We start from the raw sequence: 21,305 nt of genomic DNA, 5'->3' as shown, positions 1-21,305 counted from the left end.
AAATGAAACATTTTTGAGTTGTTTTGGAGGCCATTTGACCTTTAGGCTAATTCAACCGCATTCCAAAATGACAGACTGAATACTGTGCTATACACATCACAGAGTTATCTAGTGATTAGGGACCTTAAAGGAAATGATATGTAATCAAGTTGTAATACTGAGATGTTATATTATTTACTTAGAAGAGAGTTGACATATAATAAACCTTTATAATGGTTTTAAGAAAAAATCAGTAACTATGACTGTGATCTTTTTTCCAAAGTTCTTATTTATCAGTAGTCTTCTCAAATAATTGTAAAATGACACATTTTTGCTAAACTAAAAACAGAATGCAGGTCATGTTCCTGTCAAGTATTTAGGTATATATTAAAAGCAAAAGAGGTTAGCTATTTATGATTTAGAAAAACATACTACTTAATATTAACAATGTACAGTAACAAGCAGTAATTGCATGAGAATGTTAAGAGTGCATATTTGGATACATTTTGCAAAATATCATAATTTAGTTACTGTCCATACTACATTTGCAGATGTTCCACGCTCTCTTTTAAGAGGGTGGAGAGGATCTTGCACTAATATACAGCACACTAACAAGAATGATGGTGCTGCAAGTCTGACCTTTAGCTGCTAACATATCCTCTACAGCGGGCATGCTTTTCAAGTTGTGTGTTTTTCAGTGCACTGCTCAGCTGAACAAGGACTTTGACAACAGTTAAGCCTCTATCATCTCTCTTCAGCTTGCATTTCCGCCCACCGCCTTTAATGCTGGCACCTTGGCAGGCTTTTCAAGGCCTGTCAGCTATCTATTAATCTATATGCTCTCAATGAAGTACAATATTAAGTTCTTTATTCTTGCAAGCGTGAAATGCAGATTTGTTGTACTTAATAGTGACATTGGTCAAAATCCAAGTGAGTTAAGTTAGTGGTTTGGTAAATTACATTTTATGTACAGGATTACCAGTCTTTGGATCAGGTGTATATTCATTTTGCCATGCCATTGACTATGCATGGTTTGTGTTTGATCTTGCACTGGAACACCAAATGACTGCTCATTTGAATTATTTCTGCTGCCAATGTATCATGAACCTGGGAAAAAAATTAAGGTTGCTTTTCATAAGTAGCAGCTTGGCTTAAATAAACCTTTAACAGATTCCTTCTTTTATGTCATTTGATATGAGAAAGACAATTAATTATTTGAATTCATTTGAAAATACTTGCATCTCTGTGAAGGACTAGCTGAGAAGAGCATACTTTACAGGTAAATTCTTTGTGAGCTTTACTTCATCTCCCAGGGTATTAAACATAGCATCCTGAGTGGGACAGCACTCTCTGTGACCATGCTTTGTACAGGCCTTCCTGTAGCCAGTAAGAAGTGGCTTCCAAATCAAGGGGATTCTAGTCATCTATATATTTATATAAATACCAAGCTGAGTGAATTGGCAGACAATCTAGAATATGCTGAATTGTTACAGAGGGATATGTACAGCATACAGGCTTGGACAGATCTGTGGCAAATATAATTTAACATAAGTAAAGGTAAGGTGTAACACATAGGAAGTACACATGTTAGATTTGAATACCCAATGGTAGGCCTGAAAATCGGAAGTACACCTTATGAGAAAGATTTAGGAGTCATAGTGGACTTTACAGTCAGTGTTCAGAAACCATTAAGAAGGCTAACAGAATGTTAGGTTATATAGCACATTGTGTAGAGTTCAAGTCCAAGGGGGTTATGCTCATGCTTTATAATGTACTGCTGAGGCCTCAACTGAAATAGTGTGTGCAGTTTGGTCTCCAGATTATTAAATAAAACATAACAGCGCTAGATGAGGCCAGAGAAGAGCAACTAAGCTGATTCCGCGATTGCAGGGGGAAGACTTACAAGGAAAGATTAAAGAAGCTAAATCCTAAGCAAATGGATTAAGAGGTGACATGACTGAAGTATTAAAATTATGAAAGGAATTAGTGTTAAGGGTAAATAACGTTACAAAACCTTTTTACACACATGGAATAAGTTACCAAGTAGTGTGGTGGGTAGTAGGACTTTTTGAACATTCAGAATTCAACTTGATATTGTTTTGGAGGAATTAGGTGGACAGAATTGACAAGCTTTGTTGAGCTGAATGGCCCATTCTTGTCAAAAGTCTTTCCTAATGTTCTAAATAAAAATGCCTATCAAACTCTGTTGAAAAGGAGTCATTTAAAGCTATGGCATAAAATTCAGTAGCTACGTGTTTAAGATGGATGCACAGATGTCAGTTGTTGTTTTTGTTACATTCAGTTTGACAACAATAAGGCAGTACTGTGGCGTGGTGCATAGCATTGCTCTGTCACAGCGAGTGGACCCTGATTTGATTTACAGCTGGATTGCTTCATCAGTGTGGTTTACATGTTGTTCCTGTGTTTATTAGGTGCCTTCTAAAAATATTTTTTTCCACTCAAAGACTTGATGTTGAATTGGTTATGGCACAGTGTGACTGAGGTACCCTGCCATAGTAATTCTAATTCTGAAAATACATAGATGACTGGTGAATATGTATCTGTTTATGTTCAGTGGGCAATGTGGCCCAGCTTTAGGTACCTAGGTTTCATATCCTGGCCTGGGTACAGAGGTATGTTCTCTCAAGGTACACACAGTTACCTGCCACATGCTAAAGAAATGCAGTGGTAGGTTGATTATCAACTCTAAGTGCTAAATACATGTAAAGAATTATTATTATTATTAACTCTGTTTTGACTAGGTGTGCTTAATACACATCCTGTTCACAAGTTTTCTTTGGGTACTTTTTCCCACATCCCTAAGATGTTTCTGTTAGGTAAACTTGTGCCTAATGCTGCTGAATACATTCTGGCTCCCTGTGGACATCTAATGGAAAAAATGGAGTGCAGTAAATACATTGTTATTATATGAGGTAATTTAATGAAACCGTCATCCCTTGGCTATAGTGAAGTTCCCATATATTGCAGGAATGTGAAGGCCAACATTCTGTGCCTCATTTCTGTCCATCTTGCTGCAATTCTTGAAAGTGTAAGTTGCTTTTGACTTCTGAACTAGTCTGAAAAAATTACAAAGCTCCTATGTAAAAAATATCCATCAGGTGGGTCTGTATATTTCTGGACACCGCTGATTTTAATAAATATGCAACTTAAAAATTTAATTCTTTAATTTAGAATTTGCTTTGTATATGTCTTTCAGGTTGCATTCTAGTCACATTTTTTTCCAGTAATGCTTTTATTAATTATTCCACAGATACATAAGAGCAGGCACACTGAAGACAAAGTTAGACCTTCTTAGTGATTTTATGCAGTAGCAAAATAAAATGTGGTGCCCCTGCCCCTTTTAGTCAAGCACAGAAATGTTTGGACCTTGAACAAGTAATAAAACTGCTGATCAGATTTCAGAGAAATACCTGCTTGGAATGTAATTAAAGCACTTTGTGTTCCTCTTGTTCCTGGCTCTACCTCATTAACTCTCGATGCTGGCATCTGAAAAGAGTGTTACTGAACTTTCACATGAAATTCTGTGATACTGCAAAGAGCGTTTTGGCCTTAATGATCATTTTAAACCACATCACAAAATAAACTGATGAAACGATTACTTCGGTAATTAAAAATGGGGAAAGAACATAATTTTGTAGAGGTCAGACTGTGTCGTCAGAGGGAACTGAACATCACACAATATTTTATTGTGACCTTTTAGTGTTTGCAAATGCATGATTAAGAACTGATGGAACATAAAGTTAGTTGATATTGTACATAAAAATGCTTGTGTACACTAACAGCTCGGCCAAATGAAAGCATAGTTTGAACATAAAAAGTTCCCAGGAGCAGACAGTGAGGAGTTTCTTCTGCCTGCCCAGTTTTGTCTTTAGCAGCATCCCAACACTGACTCAACTACCACCTTCTAAGCATCACATAAAAGAATGCATGCATCCTACTTGTCCCATGTTGGGGAATTTGGTCATTTCCATTTTGTTCTTTTTTAAAAATAAACCTCTATTTTCAAGTAGTTTTAAAAATGTATCAAATTTTATTTTTGCAATGACAATTTCTTTTTCACTGGTGTCAACATTTTGGTGATTGTTACTAGCACTTCCTTTGTTGCTACTACATGACACTTAGTGGTTGCACCATGTAACATTACCCAGAAGGTACTTAGAGTGGTGCTGCACTGCTTCCATTGCCCAAGATTTAAATTATGTGCAATAACAATGTTAGTTGTACTAGCTGGTAAAATCTTTTCGGGGCATTAGAAGTTTTTTGTGTCCTTGACTTGATTTTACGCTCTGTTTGGCTAGGTCATTTGACTTTACCATTTCAGACTATGTTTGTTGTTTTAATCATGAGCTTGCCCTTTCCATTTTCTGGTCAATTTCATCTTTTTTTGCCATGTAAATGTGCTATGATCCAGGTTAGCAAATTAAACTGAAAGCTAAAAATGTTTTATCTTTTATTTCCCATCAAATAATAGTTATTATTTGGAGTACCTGAGAGTAAGTGCATTAAAGAAAGACAAAGTTTACATCCAGAAATAAAGCAAACGGTTGCAACCGTATCATTTATGTATATAAACTGGTGAGTTTACGACCTGGAAACCAGAACCTCAGTCAGTCACAGTCACTTTACAGGGCTGCTGGCACTCCTTGGCTTGGATGGACAGTTGGTGGGTTGTACGTTTGATGGACACAAAATAATGCAGAGTGTGACGTAGTGATCATAAAATAAACTGGAATCCTACCATTCAGTGTGATATGGATAGTTTCATGGTATTGGATAGCTACTTCTCACCAAGATATGTGTAGCCATTTAGTTTGGGATCATCACACGGTCAGGAACAAAAACAAAAAATACCAAAGAAACTCTAGTAGATTTTTATTTGCCGTCTTATTCAGTCCAGAGTTCTAGACCCCAGGAAAAATATGTTTTCCTTGTGTGTGTCTCTCTCATGTTTATCTTAAAACTTTTGCATTGCTAATGAACTTTACATCCGGGGTTCCTTTTTGTGTCACAGGGCTTACCGCTCCCTGGTGCTGCTGGCTCCTGTCTGCCTACACTGACTGGTATAAAAGCTGTACAGCTGTTCAGTGTGGGGTTTTCCCTCTTTTTCTCTCTCTCTTTCTGCATGATTTCCATCAGGAATTTCCTTCTGCACTGTGACATCCCTGTAACTTTCTGGGCACAGCATTCACATATTATCCAAGCTTCTCATAATTACAGTTACCTTTTTATAATGCACCACTAAATTGTGGGACGGTACCTTTGTATTACACAACCAAGAGTGGTATTACAGTTTTGTCAAGTCTAAATTGAGATACAAGTAGAGATACACAGTTACTGTAAGTCCCCAATTGATTGTTTTCCACTGGTACTTAACTTTCTTATTTCCTTCCATCCATATCATTTCAGAATACTCTCTCATTCTCTGTTAAGTAGTTTGTTGTTTTTCTTTTTTTGTGATGAAATTTGTTTAACTAAATAAAGGTCACAAATGATAATAATAGACAAAAGTAAAGTACAATGTTTTTAAAATAGATAATCTGTTAAGTAGAAGATGCAGAATCTTACTTGAGTAACACACCTATCCACCACAAGCATTCATACCCAGTGACCACTGGACATGCAATGTGACCCACAGCTGTCCAGTTTACCTTGCGTCGTCATGAACGAACACTGGGGGTGGTAGCATACTAATATTTCATTCTTCTGTCAGCAAGAATGGATGTATTTTTAGACTATAAATACAGTCAATTATTCTAATAAAATTATTTTTCCCAGCTACAGCTGATGTTATAGCATATAGCATGAGACAAATTCATTTAGCTTTTATTAAAAATGATATGACAGAGATGAATTAAATTAAATTGCAAATTAAAAAGGGTCCTTCAGAGGTAAAGAGTGAATGAAGAACCAGCAACATTCAAACTGAATTCCTATTTTTATTATGTATTTTATTTCCAGGCATTGTATTTTGTGCCCTTTGTCTTCTATTTTTGGTACTACATTTCAGCCAGGCGTTTTACTGATGCAATGTTTCTAACATACAGAAAGCTTGCGTATCTTGCATTATGTACTCTAAAGGTACCATTGTTCTTCTATGACACATCAGCTACTTGTTATGTGAGCAAGTGATGTCCTTTTTTGTTATTCAAGGATCTGAATGCTCTTTCTAATTTAGGAGAGAGAAGTCTGGTCAAGGTAAAGATTTTATAGTAAAAATAGAGTGACCTACTGTGTATCTGTGCACACTGCAAATGACTACTATTACATCTAAGATTGTTGTCAAAGTATTCTTGGGATAAAGAAACCAATGGATCAGTGTTTACTTTCTTACATAATTCATGAATTCTAAGGGTGCAGAAAATGTCTCTTCCCATTTCAGTTGCTTTAGGAAGATGCAAAATATTTTACTTGGCTTTAACCTAAATTTACAGTTTAAACTAGAATGGTCGATTGTGGCTCAATCACACGAAGAAAGAGCTTTGAATGAGAAGATGGAAGTCCTATGAGGCTCATTACCTGTTTATGGGCTGCACCTCTTTGTGCGTTTTAGCTTTTGTTTATTAATTCGTTTATGTTTGATGTTCCAGTGCAAAATCTCACACAATTAAAATGTATGTACTGTACCTGAATAAAAGAATTGCCCAAAATGTTTTCATTTGGTTAATCCTACTGCTGGTGGACATTTCCACCATTTACCTTTTTGTGGGTATATAGTAACCTTTAATATTTCAACAGCAAAAATGTGTCTCCCAAGCAGTTGCATAAGATCCAGTAAAGTCTAGTTTAATTCAGTCCTATTTGAGACAGTAGCACTGTGTAACTGTGAATATATTTTTGAAGATTACTTATCAGGATATTGACACTACACTAATAATTATTTAATATGCCCAAAGCTAAGGACAATGCCTGTTTGTTCTTTTTTCTTTTCCTCTTTAATTAGGCCTCACAGAAGCGATGGATCCGGTTCTTCCCATTCTGAGACTCAGCACTCCCAGTCCTTCTTCCTTCGTGTGCTACGAGCTGCGCTGCCTCTTCAGCTGCTGCTACTCCTACTTATTGGGTTAGCCTGTCTTGTGCCCATGACGGAAGAAGACTACAGCTGTGCACTGTCCAACAACTTCGCAAGATCTTTTCACCCCATGCTGCGATACACTAATGGACCCCCACCGATATGAGGCACAAATTCAATTTAGTGCATTCTCATTTATTCATCCCATCCAGGAACGTGCAGGGAAACAGAAAAAGACTGACAGACTGTTTTTACTCTTCCAAGATCTGTGTAAAATCATTCGCCAAAAACAAAAAACAAACCAATTATGACATAAAGTAATAATTTCCACTAATTGGTAGTGGATTACTACTGCAAGAAAATGATGTTCTTCTTACATAAGTGCTTGTTCTCCCTGATCAGAAAATCGTCAGGACGCTGGGAATCACTGATGCCGGCTGAGTTCAGGTCAGCCAGTCCGCAATGAGTACAGTATTGTAGCATCGATACTTGCGATTGAAACAAGCCTTTTTTCTTTGTTAAGAACATTTGAATGATGTGTAATATAACATTCTAAATTGCTTATATGGCAATTATTTTTTTACTTTTATTTTTTTGGCATGCTCTAATAATCCTTGCTTTTGAAACCAATCACTGCAGAGCACACACAGTGTAAAGGTGAACGGTACTTTTATATTCAAACAGCTAACTGGATGTAATTAATTAGATCCCTTATTGTGAAAATGAAAGAGATTATTGGGTGTAAAGCAAATAATGAAGAAAATATTTATGTATGTACAGTTTGCTAAGGCTAATTTTTTAAAATGTTTATTTGCATTTAATACATATACAGTATAAAAGCGTCTCATTCTCTTTTTTTTGATCATCATCATTATCATTTTCTTCCCATCTTTCCTAGTGAGAGTTATTGTAGGAACACACTGGAAGTGGGCTGACCAGGCATCCATATGCCAAGCGATTTTCTTCAGGGCCTTCCTATTGAATACTGAGACATTCTCAGAACATCCGAGTCCCTCCAGTGTGTCCTGGTTCTGCCTCTTGGCCTTCTCACAGTGGGTCATGCCTCATACACCTCTTGTGGGAGGAATTTAGGGGGCTTTCTACATGTCCAACACAACTGAATATGCTATTTATAATCCAGTGGATTCCCCTCCCAGGTTCTTCTATAATGTCATTTTCCTCAAATTACAATCCAGCAATGTTACACAAGACCCTCATTTCAGCTATTTATACTCAAGATCTTATTCTTCTCATCTCTACCCTGACCTCATAATTTTTGGTAAGAATTGTGATGTCGGAATAATGGACAAATTGGCGTCTTAAATTCACCACAATCCAGTGCAACATGTATATGATGCCACAACTGTACCAATTTTTTTTATTTAATCTCACAATCACCCCTATTAATTCAAGACCAAAAGGTATTTGAACTCTCCCAGTATGGAACAAACTCCTGTTCTCCAAGAAAGAATGACATCCTAAGATTTGGAAGCTTAATTCTTATCACAACCACATCATACTCAGTCTGTGTGAGCTGTTACACTGAAAGCACAGTGTACTGAATTGTCTGAAATATCAATATATGCTCCACAGAGATGAAGTATATACTGAAGTTTGTTTTTTCTTTTCACTTTTAGAAAAAATGAAGTTACAGTGTGTGGAGCAAATACAAATGGCATACTTTAATTTGAATGTCTCAGCATTCACTCAATTTAATTCAACGTCCAACCAAGCTCATCAAGAACACGAGGACACAGTTGGAAACTTGTTAAGGGTAAATTTCTCACAAACATTAGGAAGTTTTTCTTTACACAAAGAACGATAGACAGTTGGAATAAGCTACCAAGTAGTGTGGTAGACAGTAAGACGTTAGGGACTTTAAAAACTCGACTTGATGTTTTTTTGGAAGAAATAAGTGGATTGGACTGGTGAGCTTTGTTGGTCTGAATGGCCTGTTCTCATCTAGAGTGTTCTAATGTTCAAGAATGAATCACTTTCACTCCATGTATTCCAATGAGGTTAGTGTTGGTAACATGCTCAACTGGACTGACCAGCCCACTCCAACATGGTCAGAGTCTGCTTCTGGTCCCTTTCCTAGTGGACAATGCCTGGTGCACCCCTAGTCCAAGGCTTCTGTGTATATCCCAACTCATCTGACTCCTATCCATGCACAGACGCAGCAGTTTGACTCCAAGATTATCATCTATCGCTGAGCTGCTCACCTAGCAACTCTGTGCAAAAAACTCCTGTTTGTCTCCCTGAGAAAAATAGTAAAATAATTCTGAGAATTTCACATATTCCCCTTTCAACACATACTACTAAAAGTAAGTGTATTTGGTTTAAGTATTTTCCAATGGATTTTTAGAAAGGAACATACATAATTAGAGAAACATAGGATAAATGAAAGTCTTTCAACCTCAAAAATGAACACTTTGGAAATCAAAACATTTACAGTTTCCACCTTACACCATGCATCCTGATCAGGACTTGCTTGGAGTTGGTTGGGTAAGGCTGAGAGTTATGATTAGGGTTAATTGAACACTTTACGGTACTTTACTCTCAGAAATAATAATGCAAAAGTGTTGAGTAATCTCATCATAGGCTCAATAAATGAAATTCATGTTGCTTCATAAATGTGCACTTAAATTTAGCCCAGGACAAACTACTAATTGTGCACTTCAGCGTTGCTAGCGTATTCTTGCACACTGCAATGCCAATCTAAATAGATAGCAGTGTTTTGATGTAAGTGTACGAAGAGGATGGTCGGGCATCCCAGCTGGGATGGAAGATAATTTCTTGCCTGGACAGTAGTCCAGGATGGAAGAACAGAAGAGCTGGCTGGCTGGACGAGAAAATGACTTTTTGCCCTTCTGGAATAATATAAGTGTTGGATCCGCAGAAGCCGGGAGCAGTTCCATCCCCCATACAGAAGGTGTCAGTGGTCCTCTTGTATCATCCCAGTTTAGACACTGGCAGGTGTGCTTGGGTGTTGGTGTCTAGAAGTTTAACCCTGTCGGGGTCCCTGGGGGCCAGTAGAGGGCGCTACCGGAGGAGGACCTCCTTGCTTTCCATATGACTCGGAAGTGCTTCCAAGAGGACATGCTGTGCCACGGGAGGAGTTCCTGGGTCCAACTTGAAAAGGAGCCCACCGCCTCACATTTTGGAGTCAGCATTGGGAGACAGCAAGTGACATTCTTGGAGTAAGCAAGGATGAAGAATTTGATTAATTTGATTGTATTGTGACTGATCTTTGCAAGGGTGATTATTATAAGGGTGCTTTAGTTTAAAAAATATATTTTATTTAAACTCGGAATCGTGTTGGGCATTACTGTGTCTGAGGTTTGGGGCTCATTGGCACCTCCCGATGATTACAATATATAAATCCATTTACTGAATGATCACATAGTCAAAGATAAAATTATAATTTTATCACTGAAGGACATTCCTCTTATTTGTAAAGACATTACTGTGACTGTTTATTATGAAGAAATAAAAATTTGCAAACCATGTCTGTACAGTAATATGTACCTTTACACTGTTACCAAGCATCAGAATCTTTAATGGCTGAAACAAGGGCTTGTGCCAGCAGGTTTGTTTTGCAGTGTTGTGATTTTAGCATTTTTGTTTGTTTTTTTGAGGTTTTCACATTTGTTTTTAGTCAAGTGCTGTCATTTTATTTTATAGTCATCAGCATTTTCTCTTTTTTGATACTTCATGTTACCACGGTACAACACACTAGACATTATTGCATCAAAGATAGTTAGGTCACTATGAACATGTTGTAAAATTGATCTGATTTTAAGAGCAAAAATCCAAACTTCTATGCATATTGTCTTCATTTTTCAATGTAAATCTATACTAATAAAAGGCAAAGCCCTCACTCACTCACTCACTCACTCATCACTAATTCTCCAACTTCCCGTGTAGGTGGAAGGCTGAAATTTGGCAGGCTCATTCCTTACAGCTTACTTACAAAAGTTAGGCAGGTTTCATTTCAAAATTCAAAGCGTAACGGTCATAACTGGAACCTCTTTTTTGTCCATATACAGTAATGGACGGCAGCTCGCTGGCCGTGGGAGGCGGGGTTGCGGGGGTTGCGTATCGCGTCATCACGCCTCACACGTAATCACGTGAACTGACTGTGAAGGAGAAAGGACGGCCTTATATGGCGTTCGTTTATAAAACAGCGGACAGGCTGTGTAAAGGCAGCTTCACAAAAAAACAGATCCTTAACAAATTGTTATTGGTATATTTTCCCTCAGTTTAAAAAGGTTTTCTTTTCTTCTTAATAAAAATTTAAAAGCAGAACTTCGCCGCTGCAAAGCGCGCCTGACTTTATTGAACAGAAACTAAACTTGCAGCGCCGCCGCTATTCAATGACACTTGCCTAACGCCTGACTTTATTGAAAAGAAACTAAACTTGCAGCGCCGCTCTTCAATGATGCGCCGCTATTCAATGACACTTGCCTATCGCCTGACTTTATTGAACAGAAACTAAACTTGCAGTGCCGCTATTCAATGACACTTGCCTACCGCCTGACTTTATTGAAAAGAAACTAAACTTGCAGCGCCGCTATTCAATGACACTTGCCTAACGCCTGACTTTATTGAAAAGAAACTAAACTTGCAGCGCCGCTATTCAATGACACTTGCCGAACGCCTGACTTTATTGAAAAGAAACTAAACTTGCAGTGCCGCTATTCAATGACACTTGCCTAACGCCTGACTTTATTGAAAAGAAACTAAACTTGCAGTGCCGCTATTCAATGACACTTGCCTAACGCCTGACTTTATTGAAAAGAAACTAAACTTGCAGCGCCACTCTTCAATGACGCGCCACTATTCAATTACACTTGCCTTACGCCTGATGAGCCAAGAATTAGGGCGAAACACGTGTCGCGTACTCTTTGCATTATTTGACAGTAAACTATTTTCAACCATTCTATGATCTGCTTCTCACAATTGAAGGCACCGTGGCCGATGTTAGCTGACTTGCTGGCCAACCATAAGCGTTACCTGGTAGGTAACCACCCATACAATGAGATTGTGATTCAGACTACGAATGCCGTGAATGTAATTACCCCGATCTACATACTAGAGAAAACCTCAATGAAGAAGAAACAGTGTGTAAGCATACATATTAACACATGTGCAATTAAACGTGTGCATTTACGGGGTGATTTCTCAGGCTTAAAAGCTCACCTTTTATTAAAAAGGTAAATGCAAACTGTTTTCATTCTGAAGGGCACAAACCATGTTGGATTTCAGCCGTTAAACGCGCAAAAATGTTGGTACACCAGATAAATAAGCGCAACATATTATCAGTTGTATGCTTACAATACATATAGAAATGTGTTAATCGTTAACTAATAGTATGGGATGGTGTTTTTCGACTCGCGCCTTGATTTAAACGATTCCATGTCTTGGTGGGTTTGCGTAGCTTATTGTCAATATCTTTACACCTGTTTTTAAGACTTATTGACTGAAACGGGCTTTCACGAAAAAACTTAGGGCTTTGCTACAGGATACACCCTCCACAAGTTAAGGAAGTAAAAATAAAGGTATATATTTCTGTTTTATTTAAACCTTTTAAGTTTGTATGCATTGCCCCATTTGGCTGTTTTAGTTTTCTTTTTCTTTCTTCAGTAATATTTAATCTCCTTAAAGAAAAACAACATATGCATTTTACTTTTTTTGTATCTCTTTAGTAATATTTTAGTGTAAAAGGATAACCAGTATTTAAACCTTTTATGTTACTTTATAAAGTTATTTTACACATTGTTGAAAAATGAATAAGAAAGCTACATATTTTGGCAGCTGCTGCTTTAATTTTCAATGAAATGAAAAAAGCTCTCCAAGAGAAAACCTCAATGAAGAAGAAACAGTTTGCACTATCTAAAAAGGAGAAACCCTCATTTATAAAGGTTTGCTGCAGATGACTTAACTGAAAATAAATGAATAGTTCCTATGTGTATAATACATATTTATCTATTTTACTTATGCCTTTATTCCAGCAACTTGCAACATCTGAGGTACAATTTGTTACATTACTTTTGTTTTTTGCAGCACAGGCAGGTGAAGTGACTTCCTCAGGGTCACACAGTGGTGTCAGTACCAGGATTTGAACTGACAAGCTCCGGGTTTGCTGAAATATTACTGAAGAAAGAAAAAAAACGAAAACGGGCAAATGGGTCTATGCATACAAATGTCCATCCATCCATTATCCAACCCGCTATATCCTAAATACAGGAGCCAATCCCTGCCAACACAGGGCACAAGGCAGGAAACAAACCCCGGGCAAGGTGCCAGCCCACCACAGGGCGCACACACCCACACACTAGGGACAATTTAGAATCGCCAATGCACCTAACCTGCATGTCTTTGGACTGTGGGAGGAAACCGGAGGAAACGCAGACAGACACGGGGAGAACATTCAAACTCCACGCAGGGAAGCGAACCCGGGTCTCCTAACTGGCACCTTTCACTGCGCCACCATGCTGCCCGCATACAAACTTAAAAGGTTTAAATAAAACAGAAATATATACCTTTATTTTTACTTCCTTAACTTGTGGAGGGTGTATCCTATAGCAAAGCCCTAACTTTTTTCATGAAAGCCCCTTTCAGTCAATAAGCCTTAAAAACAGGTGTAAAGCTAAACTTGCAGCACCGCTATTCAATTACACTTGCCTAACGCCTCTCCTAAGGGGACATACTGTGGGATCTAGGCATCAGTCAAAGCACCAATCACAGGCCCGATTAGAAAGCGGGAAGCTGTGATTTGTCGTCTCCCTCCCATGTAACAATCACAGCCCGTGTTACAACGCACTATGTATGTATGTATATATGTATATGTATATATATATGTTTACATAACCTCTTTAACACACTACTTCTCCGCTGCGAAGCGCGGGTATTTTGCTAGTCTTAAATATAAGCCACAGTCTGGTTTTATTTTGTTTTTTTTAGAAATTTTTTGTTTGAATTTGTACTCGTTAGGTAAATGGATTTTATAATATTCTTTTGTTTTCAATAGGTCCTTCATGGCCTTTTCGGCCTCATAAATAAAGGTTTGCTTTTATCTTGTTGCTCTGATTTGTGATTTTAAACAGATCATGCTATAGAGTTAGTAGTTTTACCTAATCCATATTTCTGCTACTTTATTGGCCATTACACTTTGAACTCCAGAAATAATAAGTTGCTTGTGTTCTGATCTGTACAGTTTTCAGTAGACCATTCTGGATACAGCTGCCTGCTGATGCCCTCAATCAGGGGTCTGCAAAGTCAATCCTGAGGGGGCCTTAGTGGCTGCAGTTTTTTGCTCCAATTCGATTGATTAATTGGAAGCCAATCCTTGCCAATAACTGATCTTATTTAGTTTTACTGCTTGTTAGTGTTTTTATTCTGCCTTGTCAGCTCATTTTTATATCTTAATTTTTTTTTCTTTTCCTTTCCAAGGACGTCATCCAAATGATTTGTACCCTGAAGCAGATGAATAATTCTCGGCCCTTCACTTTTCTCTCATTTCTTTCCAAATATTTTCTTAAACCAATTAGTTCACAGTGAATGCACACAGGTTTAAACAAGTTAGATGAAGAAATGCTGGCTGCTTTGCCATTTTCAGAAATTTTAATTTCAATTTTCAGAAATTTTAATTTCTTTGCTAAATAAGGAGCAATTAAAAACAGCATTTAAAGGTGTGTTATCTTACGAAGAGAGGCAACTGAAATGAAGCATAAAATGTTACTTGAACAATGAGTGCTGCAACAGCAAGAATGGACTTCTTATTAAGTGACTGGGTTGGAACAAAAACCTGCAGCCACTAAGACACTCCAGGACTGCTGCTTCTTTGCAGACCCCAACCCTTGATTATACTGTAACTTGCAGTTGGGCTGGGAGCATAGTTGTTAGTGCAGCCTCACAGATCCAGTGGCTCAGTTTTTGTGTTAACTATTGACTTTATGTTAGTCTGGGCGTGTGGAGTGAAAGCTGCCAGGAATGGCAAATGTCTAGGGCTTGGAGCTGCTGAAATAGACTGACAGTCCACAGTTTCAAAATGGATTCACAAAATTCATGGATACATGGGTGACGTAGAGTTGCTCCACTTTGTAGCCCTAAGACTTGAGCCTATGTATGTACTTCTTAATTTACGAAGGAACACTTTCAGCTGTTGTTGCCAGACAACTCACAGGTATCAGTATGGCTTTGTCCATTTATTTAAAAAAAAACTGGGTACGTTATTTTCATGTAGATAGCAATATTACACCCTTGCCAAGGAACAGAAAAAAGTTTTCTATTTTAAGTATGTAATATATTTTAATATGCAAAAGCTCAACCTGCTATTAAAATGCAATTTCAGCAATGTAGTCTTTTCCCCAATGTAATTTACCCCCAAACTTAATTTATTTTGTACACTGAAAAATTGTGTCTGTGACATTTCACAGTTCCAAGTAACTGTTATTAAATATTGCTGGATTTCCCATTAAGTTGGAAATCCAAATTTATCCACCACATTGTTGATTCTCATATCACTCTGACCTCAAAAGAACACATCACTGGGGATTAACAAGCACCTCACACTTCAAGAAACATGAAAAATCTATACCTAATATGGTACAACTTAAAGGAGGTGCAATAAAAATGATCATCAAATTAAGCAGAAGTAGACAACTTGTTCATCATGAAAACAAATGGTTTGAGGAGGAATACAATCTTTATACAGTAGTTTAAAAGTATTGTGATGGTTATACTTCTGTAAAAATAACTAACTCACAGAGATGCAGTATGCTCAGCTAATCAGCAGCTCTAGTCAGGGTATACTAAACTGAAGTAGTGAATCTTCAGCCTAGATGTAAAAGACTGAAGGGACAACTCTTATAGTAGCAGGCAGACCATTCCACAGCTTTGGGGCCCTGTAACTAAAAACTCAGCCTCCCACTGTTATTTTATTAATTATTTTATTAATCCTTGGAATTATAAGCAGATTGGCCTCTTGTGGTCTTAATATGTGCTGTGTTTTGAAAGTAATGATAAGCTCAGATATTTAAGCAAGGAGTTGGCAATTTAAGGCTTTATAAGTTAAAAGGAGGATTTTAAAATTGGCCCTGGGTGCCAGTGTAAGGATTTAAGAACTGGAGTTATGTATTTGTATTTTCTGGTTCTTGTAATAATTCTGGCAGCAGAATGTTGAATTAACTGAAAGCTGAATAAAGAATAGTTTGAACTGCCAGTGAATAACTCATTGAGTAGTCAATCCTAATAGAAATAAATGTACAAATTAATTACTTAGTATCCTGCATATTTAGAAAACATCTTAATCTTCCAACATTTTAAGATGGAAAAAACATGTTTTGAATTGTTTTGTGATGTGTGTTTTAAACATCATGCTAGTGTCACAATTAATGCTTAAACTGTGAACTGATTCAGTAAAATTAATGGTGAGTTCAGTTTATAGCTCGTGATTAACAGTTATTCCATCAAGACTGATCACCAAGCACCTAAATGTGGCACAACTCTCTGCAATTGAATTTTGGATTTTGTAACTGGCAAACTGTTTCATATGTGGATTTGTGCTCTCATGTCCTTCACAGTGCCCCTCAATTGTGACCAGACAAGGACTAGGTCTTCCTTTAATTAAAAGGTCCACCATAGACCTGATCACTTACAATGATGAGAGGTCTACCTGCTGACTCAATGGTGCCAGGACAACAATCTCACCCTTAATTCCAGTAAAACCAACAACTTGTCAGAGACTTCAGGAAGCAGAAGTCAGACCACACTTCCAGTTTATGTAAGAAGGGAATGCAGTAGAGATGGTTAAAAGCTTAACATTTCTCAATATTCAAAAATGATTCTGATAAAGAATACCACAACCCTGTGATACCAAGTTACCCCCAACATTCTTAGCTTCCTCATTATCAGAAGCTGGTTTTGAGTTATTAAGAAATAAAACGCATATTAAATAAACTAAAATGAAAGTTAAAACTGCTGAGACTGAATTAATGCTTGTTCAAAGCTAAGTCTGCAATAAGAATTTATTTGAGACTGTAGACAAAGACATGAAGCAGTAAACTAATTAGGTGTTGCTTTAACAACAGGAATTGTCTTCAGAATTAGGAATTAGTTGGACTAAAGCCATGCAGCTGCCACAGCTCTCTAGGAACAGCCTCAGTGAATCTTCTTCGCAGCCTTTTCAATATTCCTTGCTACTCATCGGCTTACACAATGCAATTAAAGATTATTAGAACATTAGCAAAACGACGACGAGATGACAGGCCATTCATTATGTTAGTTAATTTGAGCTACACTTGCTTCTCTGCTTTGTTTACCTTTTAAAATATTTCTGTGTTTTTAAAATTGAAAACCCTCAGATTCTTCCAAATTAAAATTTTTGACTAGTTGTTATTAGTGATGAGCAAATTCTGAGTAAGTTCACTTCACCTGAACATTTCCACGATTTTGCTGAACTTCACGAAATGCTTTGAAGTTAATGAAGAAGGAGAAACTGAATTCGTTTTGAGTGGCTTATAATGGCTCAGTGGTCTGTTAAGTGTCCCTGAGGTCTAGAAACACATCTGCCAACTAGGCTGGACCAATTATTGTGGTGAAAAATGTGTCCAGAGCTAACCACTGCATTAACATGCCTCAGACAACAAAAGTAGGAATGACAACCAGAAAAAAAATGTAACAAATGACCACCAACTAGCAATAATTTAAAAGACGTGTATGATTGCAGTCACAATCTTGGGGCACTCATTGGCTTTTCACAAAGTGACAGCGTGGGACTGGCTCCTTCCTTTGTTTGAAGTCACAGGTTTGGGACAGCTGGAAAATATTTTGTTTCCTTTGTATCAATTGTCACGCATGAGCATCTAAGGATTACCATCCAGACTCTATTAAGGTGTGTAATACCACCCCAGGATGAAATGAGGTACAGTCGCTAACCATGTCATCTCCTTTTGTCTCCACAGCACAGAAAGACCCCACCCATGTGGACTGGGACATTATAAAACCGAGATGTACCCAGAGAAGGGCGTCTCACTTCAGGGAGAAGCTATCCCCCTGATGCAACTCCCCATGACTGAATTGGCTAAGATGAAGTCTGATTTCTGCTGTGCCACAGAGCGCGTATTTGTGTTCAGTTTTTTGAACAGTTACATTAAATGGGAGTGACCCAGTTGGCACTGCAACTTTTCTTTGGGATTCCAGTCACTCTTCCATTTATCACATTGTGCAGATGCTTTTCATTTTTTTCTTGCATCAGGAAGAAAGAAACTCCCTGTAAATAGTAATAACTCTTTTGTTATTATTATTTCACAGGTTTTCATTCTGACTGGGGAGGGGGAGAGGATGGCTAATTTAAGGCATGTTTTCACAGGTAGGGGCAGTGCATTAACAATGTGGCGTTGCACAAGAGTCCGAGTGAATCCACTGGGATCAGTTAACACATTGACATGTGCTGCCCTGATTATTCACAGAAACCTGACTTCCAAAATGTCATGAAAACTCTTAGAAAAATCAAGTCATTGGCCTCTAAGAAACCTTATAAACAGAGGTAGACTTCTCCATGAATAATCCAGTTATGTGGCCATGAAAAGGCCAATGCTAAACATTTTTTAGCCCGTGTACCTCCATTGCATTCTGTCAGCATGTGCATGTACTGTATTTGCTTCACACACACTTTCAGTTAAGTGTTGAGGTAATCACATTATTCCTTCTCCTGGCTGAAATGATGTCTCAATATTTCAGAAATCGATTAAATATATATTGATGAGCTGAATGTACAGTGTTAAGCTTAGCAACACAATCTCAAGTGCAGTACATTAACAAATTAAAAGTAACATGCGTTACGTGGTCTGATTACTTTTTAAAGTAGCGAGTAATCTAACGCATATATTTAAAGTAAAAATATCTGTTATTATTATTCAAGTCAACAAGGCAAAAAGAGAATGCTGCCTGCATTCCAGCAACATAAACCTAAAAATAAAATATCAATTTGAGTAAACATATTTAGAAAGTACAAGAAAATGATCACAGGCATCACACTTATTTTTGAATTCACGGAATTCACAAAGATTATTTGCACATGTAAACACGGATTTTTAAAAAAACAAGTTTCTGCCATAACCGGGTTGTACACCTTAGCCCAATTATGTGTGTGCATGTGAACACGCTGAATGTTATTTATTCTGTGGAATTTTATTCTCATGGTCAGCTAATGTACTCCTCAAACGAAAATACTGAGTTTTTTTGTTTTTTTTAATGCTTGTAGGGTGGAAGGCTGATTATTGATCCCGTGACATCATGCAAGCCCAAAACAGATTGGCCAGTGATCTTACAGTATACATGGAAAAAAAGTACTGCGCATGGCTGCTACAGGTCTGTAATGTCACATTGCAAAACATCATGGGGCACTGTGAAAAAATGTTCATCTAAGACAGCTACATGGTGAACTTCCAACAAAATATTTGGTGAACAATGCCACTGGAAAATCTTTATCTTCTAATTTTCTTTTCACATTCATTTGGGATTCTGGAGGCCAATGAATCTACTTGTCATATTTGTGTTTCAGCATATTTTTAACAATGTTAAATTAATGGACTTTTCGCACAATGCCATTTTTGTTTCTCTTATGTGTGACATGATTTTATGTTCCCATTAACATGACACAATGTTATTGTTAGAATGTGTGTCTCGGAAATTGTTATATGATGACATCAGTGCAACCACATTTATGCAGAATCTGCGGTGCCATAATTTGTCAAAGACTGAAGATTCACCCCACACTCATCCCATTTGTTCTTTTCCTGTTTTTTGAATTTTCTAGTTATTAACTTTAGCTCATTCAGTGACTATGATTTAAGAAAAACAATTGCCTCTGGTTACTTGTTCGTTTATTAGTTTACAAATTCCCTGTCTCCCTTGTTATGACTTTTCACTTGTTATTTAAACTTTGAAAGATTCCCTGATTCCATATCCATTCAAAACTGTCGCCACCCTGTGCAGCCAGTGTTGTTATAATTTTGTAAGGTAAAATCTTTCATTCATCCATTTATCTAATTCATTTAGTTAAATACTTGACAGGTTCTGCGGTTCTGAATCATGTGACCATCTGTTTTTGAACCTTATACTCGTGGTCACTGAGAACTGGTTTATGTAAATGAACCTCCTTAGTGATATTATTGATTTAGCTGGACAGCCACATCACAGTGCTGGGAATGTGGGTTTGTACTTGGCATGAAGGGGGGCACGTTGCTCAGTGGTTTCCCACTCATATCCAGTTATGAGATTTGGATATTCACTTGTCCTGGAATATGACACAGGTCTGGTAGTGGTTGACACAAATATTTCACATTTTTATTCTGAGGTACTTTTGCCAAGTCAGTTAGGGATAAACTTAACAAAGTGGCCGTGACCAAGGTTGCCAGGTCCTTAAAAATATGGCCCAAGGAAATCTAAAAAAATAGCAAATGTACCCAAAAAAATAGCCCAATACCTGAGTTAGACTAAATGAAAGTGGGGGGTGGTGTCAGAGTGAGAGGGGTCCCCTCAGAGTTATTTCAGAGTAATAGAATGAGTATGTAGCGGCACTACTGGGGAATGAAAACTTCAACTCCCAGCAGTCCCTGCAATGGGTCTGATTGGTCATCTGTGGAGGGGCTGCTGGTGACAAGGAGGGCCGGTGGAAGATTTAAAAGGAGGCCAGTTACACAGAGAGAAAAGAGGTTTTTCTTGTTGTTTCGTGTTGGAGTTACCTGTCTGTTTGCCTTCCCGTTTCCTACCTGTGGATTCTTGTTTTCTCCTGGATCGTCTCCTGTTTGGGTGTATGGACTGTCTGGTGTCTTCTGCTGCATGAAGACTGTCTGGGGATTTGTTGTCGACCTGTGAAGAAAGGAGCACTCCTGATCCCATTCACACATCATCATCTCATCAGGAAGTACCAGTAGGTCTGATCTTTACTTTCACATTCAGCAAGCTGATCCCTGGCCTATCTATCACCATCATTGCATTTCATCAGTTGCCATTTTCATGGACTTCATCGTGTGTGGTTTTTGTTATTTGTTATTGTTGAATATGTGTTTATTGTATATCACCATAAAGGGAATTGGGGTGGGATCGTTTTAATTTGTGTAGTTATATTCCATTTATTGTTGTTTAATACAGTCTTCAATTTCTGTTTTATTATCGGTTACTTTTTCTGTCTCTGGGAGTGTGTGTGAGTCAGGCCAAGGCTGGGTGTGTTCCTAAGATCCCCATCAAAAAAAAAAAAAAAAATCACCGTCACAGGCGGTGAGAATCT

General features: G+C 37.7%; 1 protein-coding gene across 8 annotated transcripts in view; it reads left to right on the top strand.

Annotated features, from left to right (window-relative positions):
• LOC114648588 (nesprin-1-like) overlaps positions 1–7,848 on the top strand; it is a 360,492-nt gene extending 352,644 nt beyond the window's left edge. For 7 of the 8 annotated variants that reach the window (XM_051924543.1, XM_051924540.1, XM_051924539.1 and 4 more), the window contains one exon: positions 6,941–7,848. In XM_051924543.1, the coding sequence (XP_051780503.1) occupies positions 6,941–7,175 (235 nt within the window). In that variant the 3' untranslated portion in view covers positions 7,176–7,848. The remainder of the gene's footprint in view (positions 1–6,940) is intronic. The other variant, XM_051924541.1, reaches the window with a different exon arrangement.
• The last annotated feature ends 13,457 nt before the right edge of the window (positions 7,849–21,305 follow it).

This window comes from Erpetoichthys calabaricus, chromosome 3 (genome assembly GCF_900747795.2).
Source record: "Erpetoichthys calabaricus chromosome 3, fErpCal1.3, whole genome shotgun sequence".
Classification (NCBI taxonomy): domain Eukaryota; kingdom Metazoa; phylum Chordata; class Cladistia; order Polypteriformes; family Polypteridae; genus Erpetoichthys; species Erpetoichthys calabaricus.
Note: the sequence above shows the minus strand (reverse complement) of the source record. Positions and strands in the feature narration are given on the sequence as shown.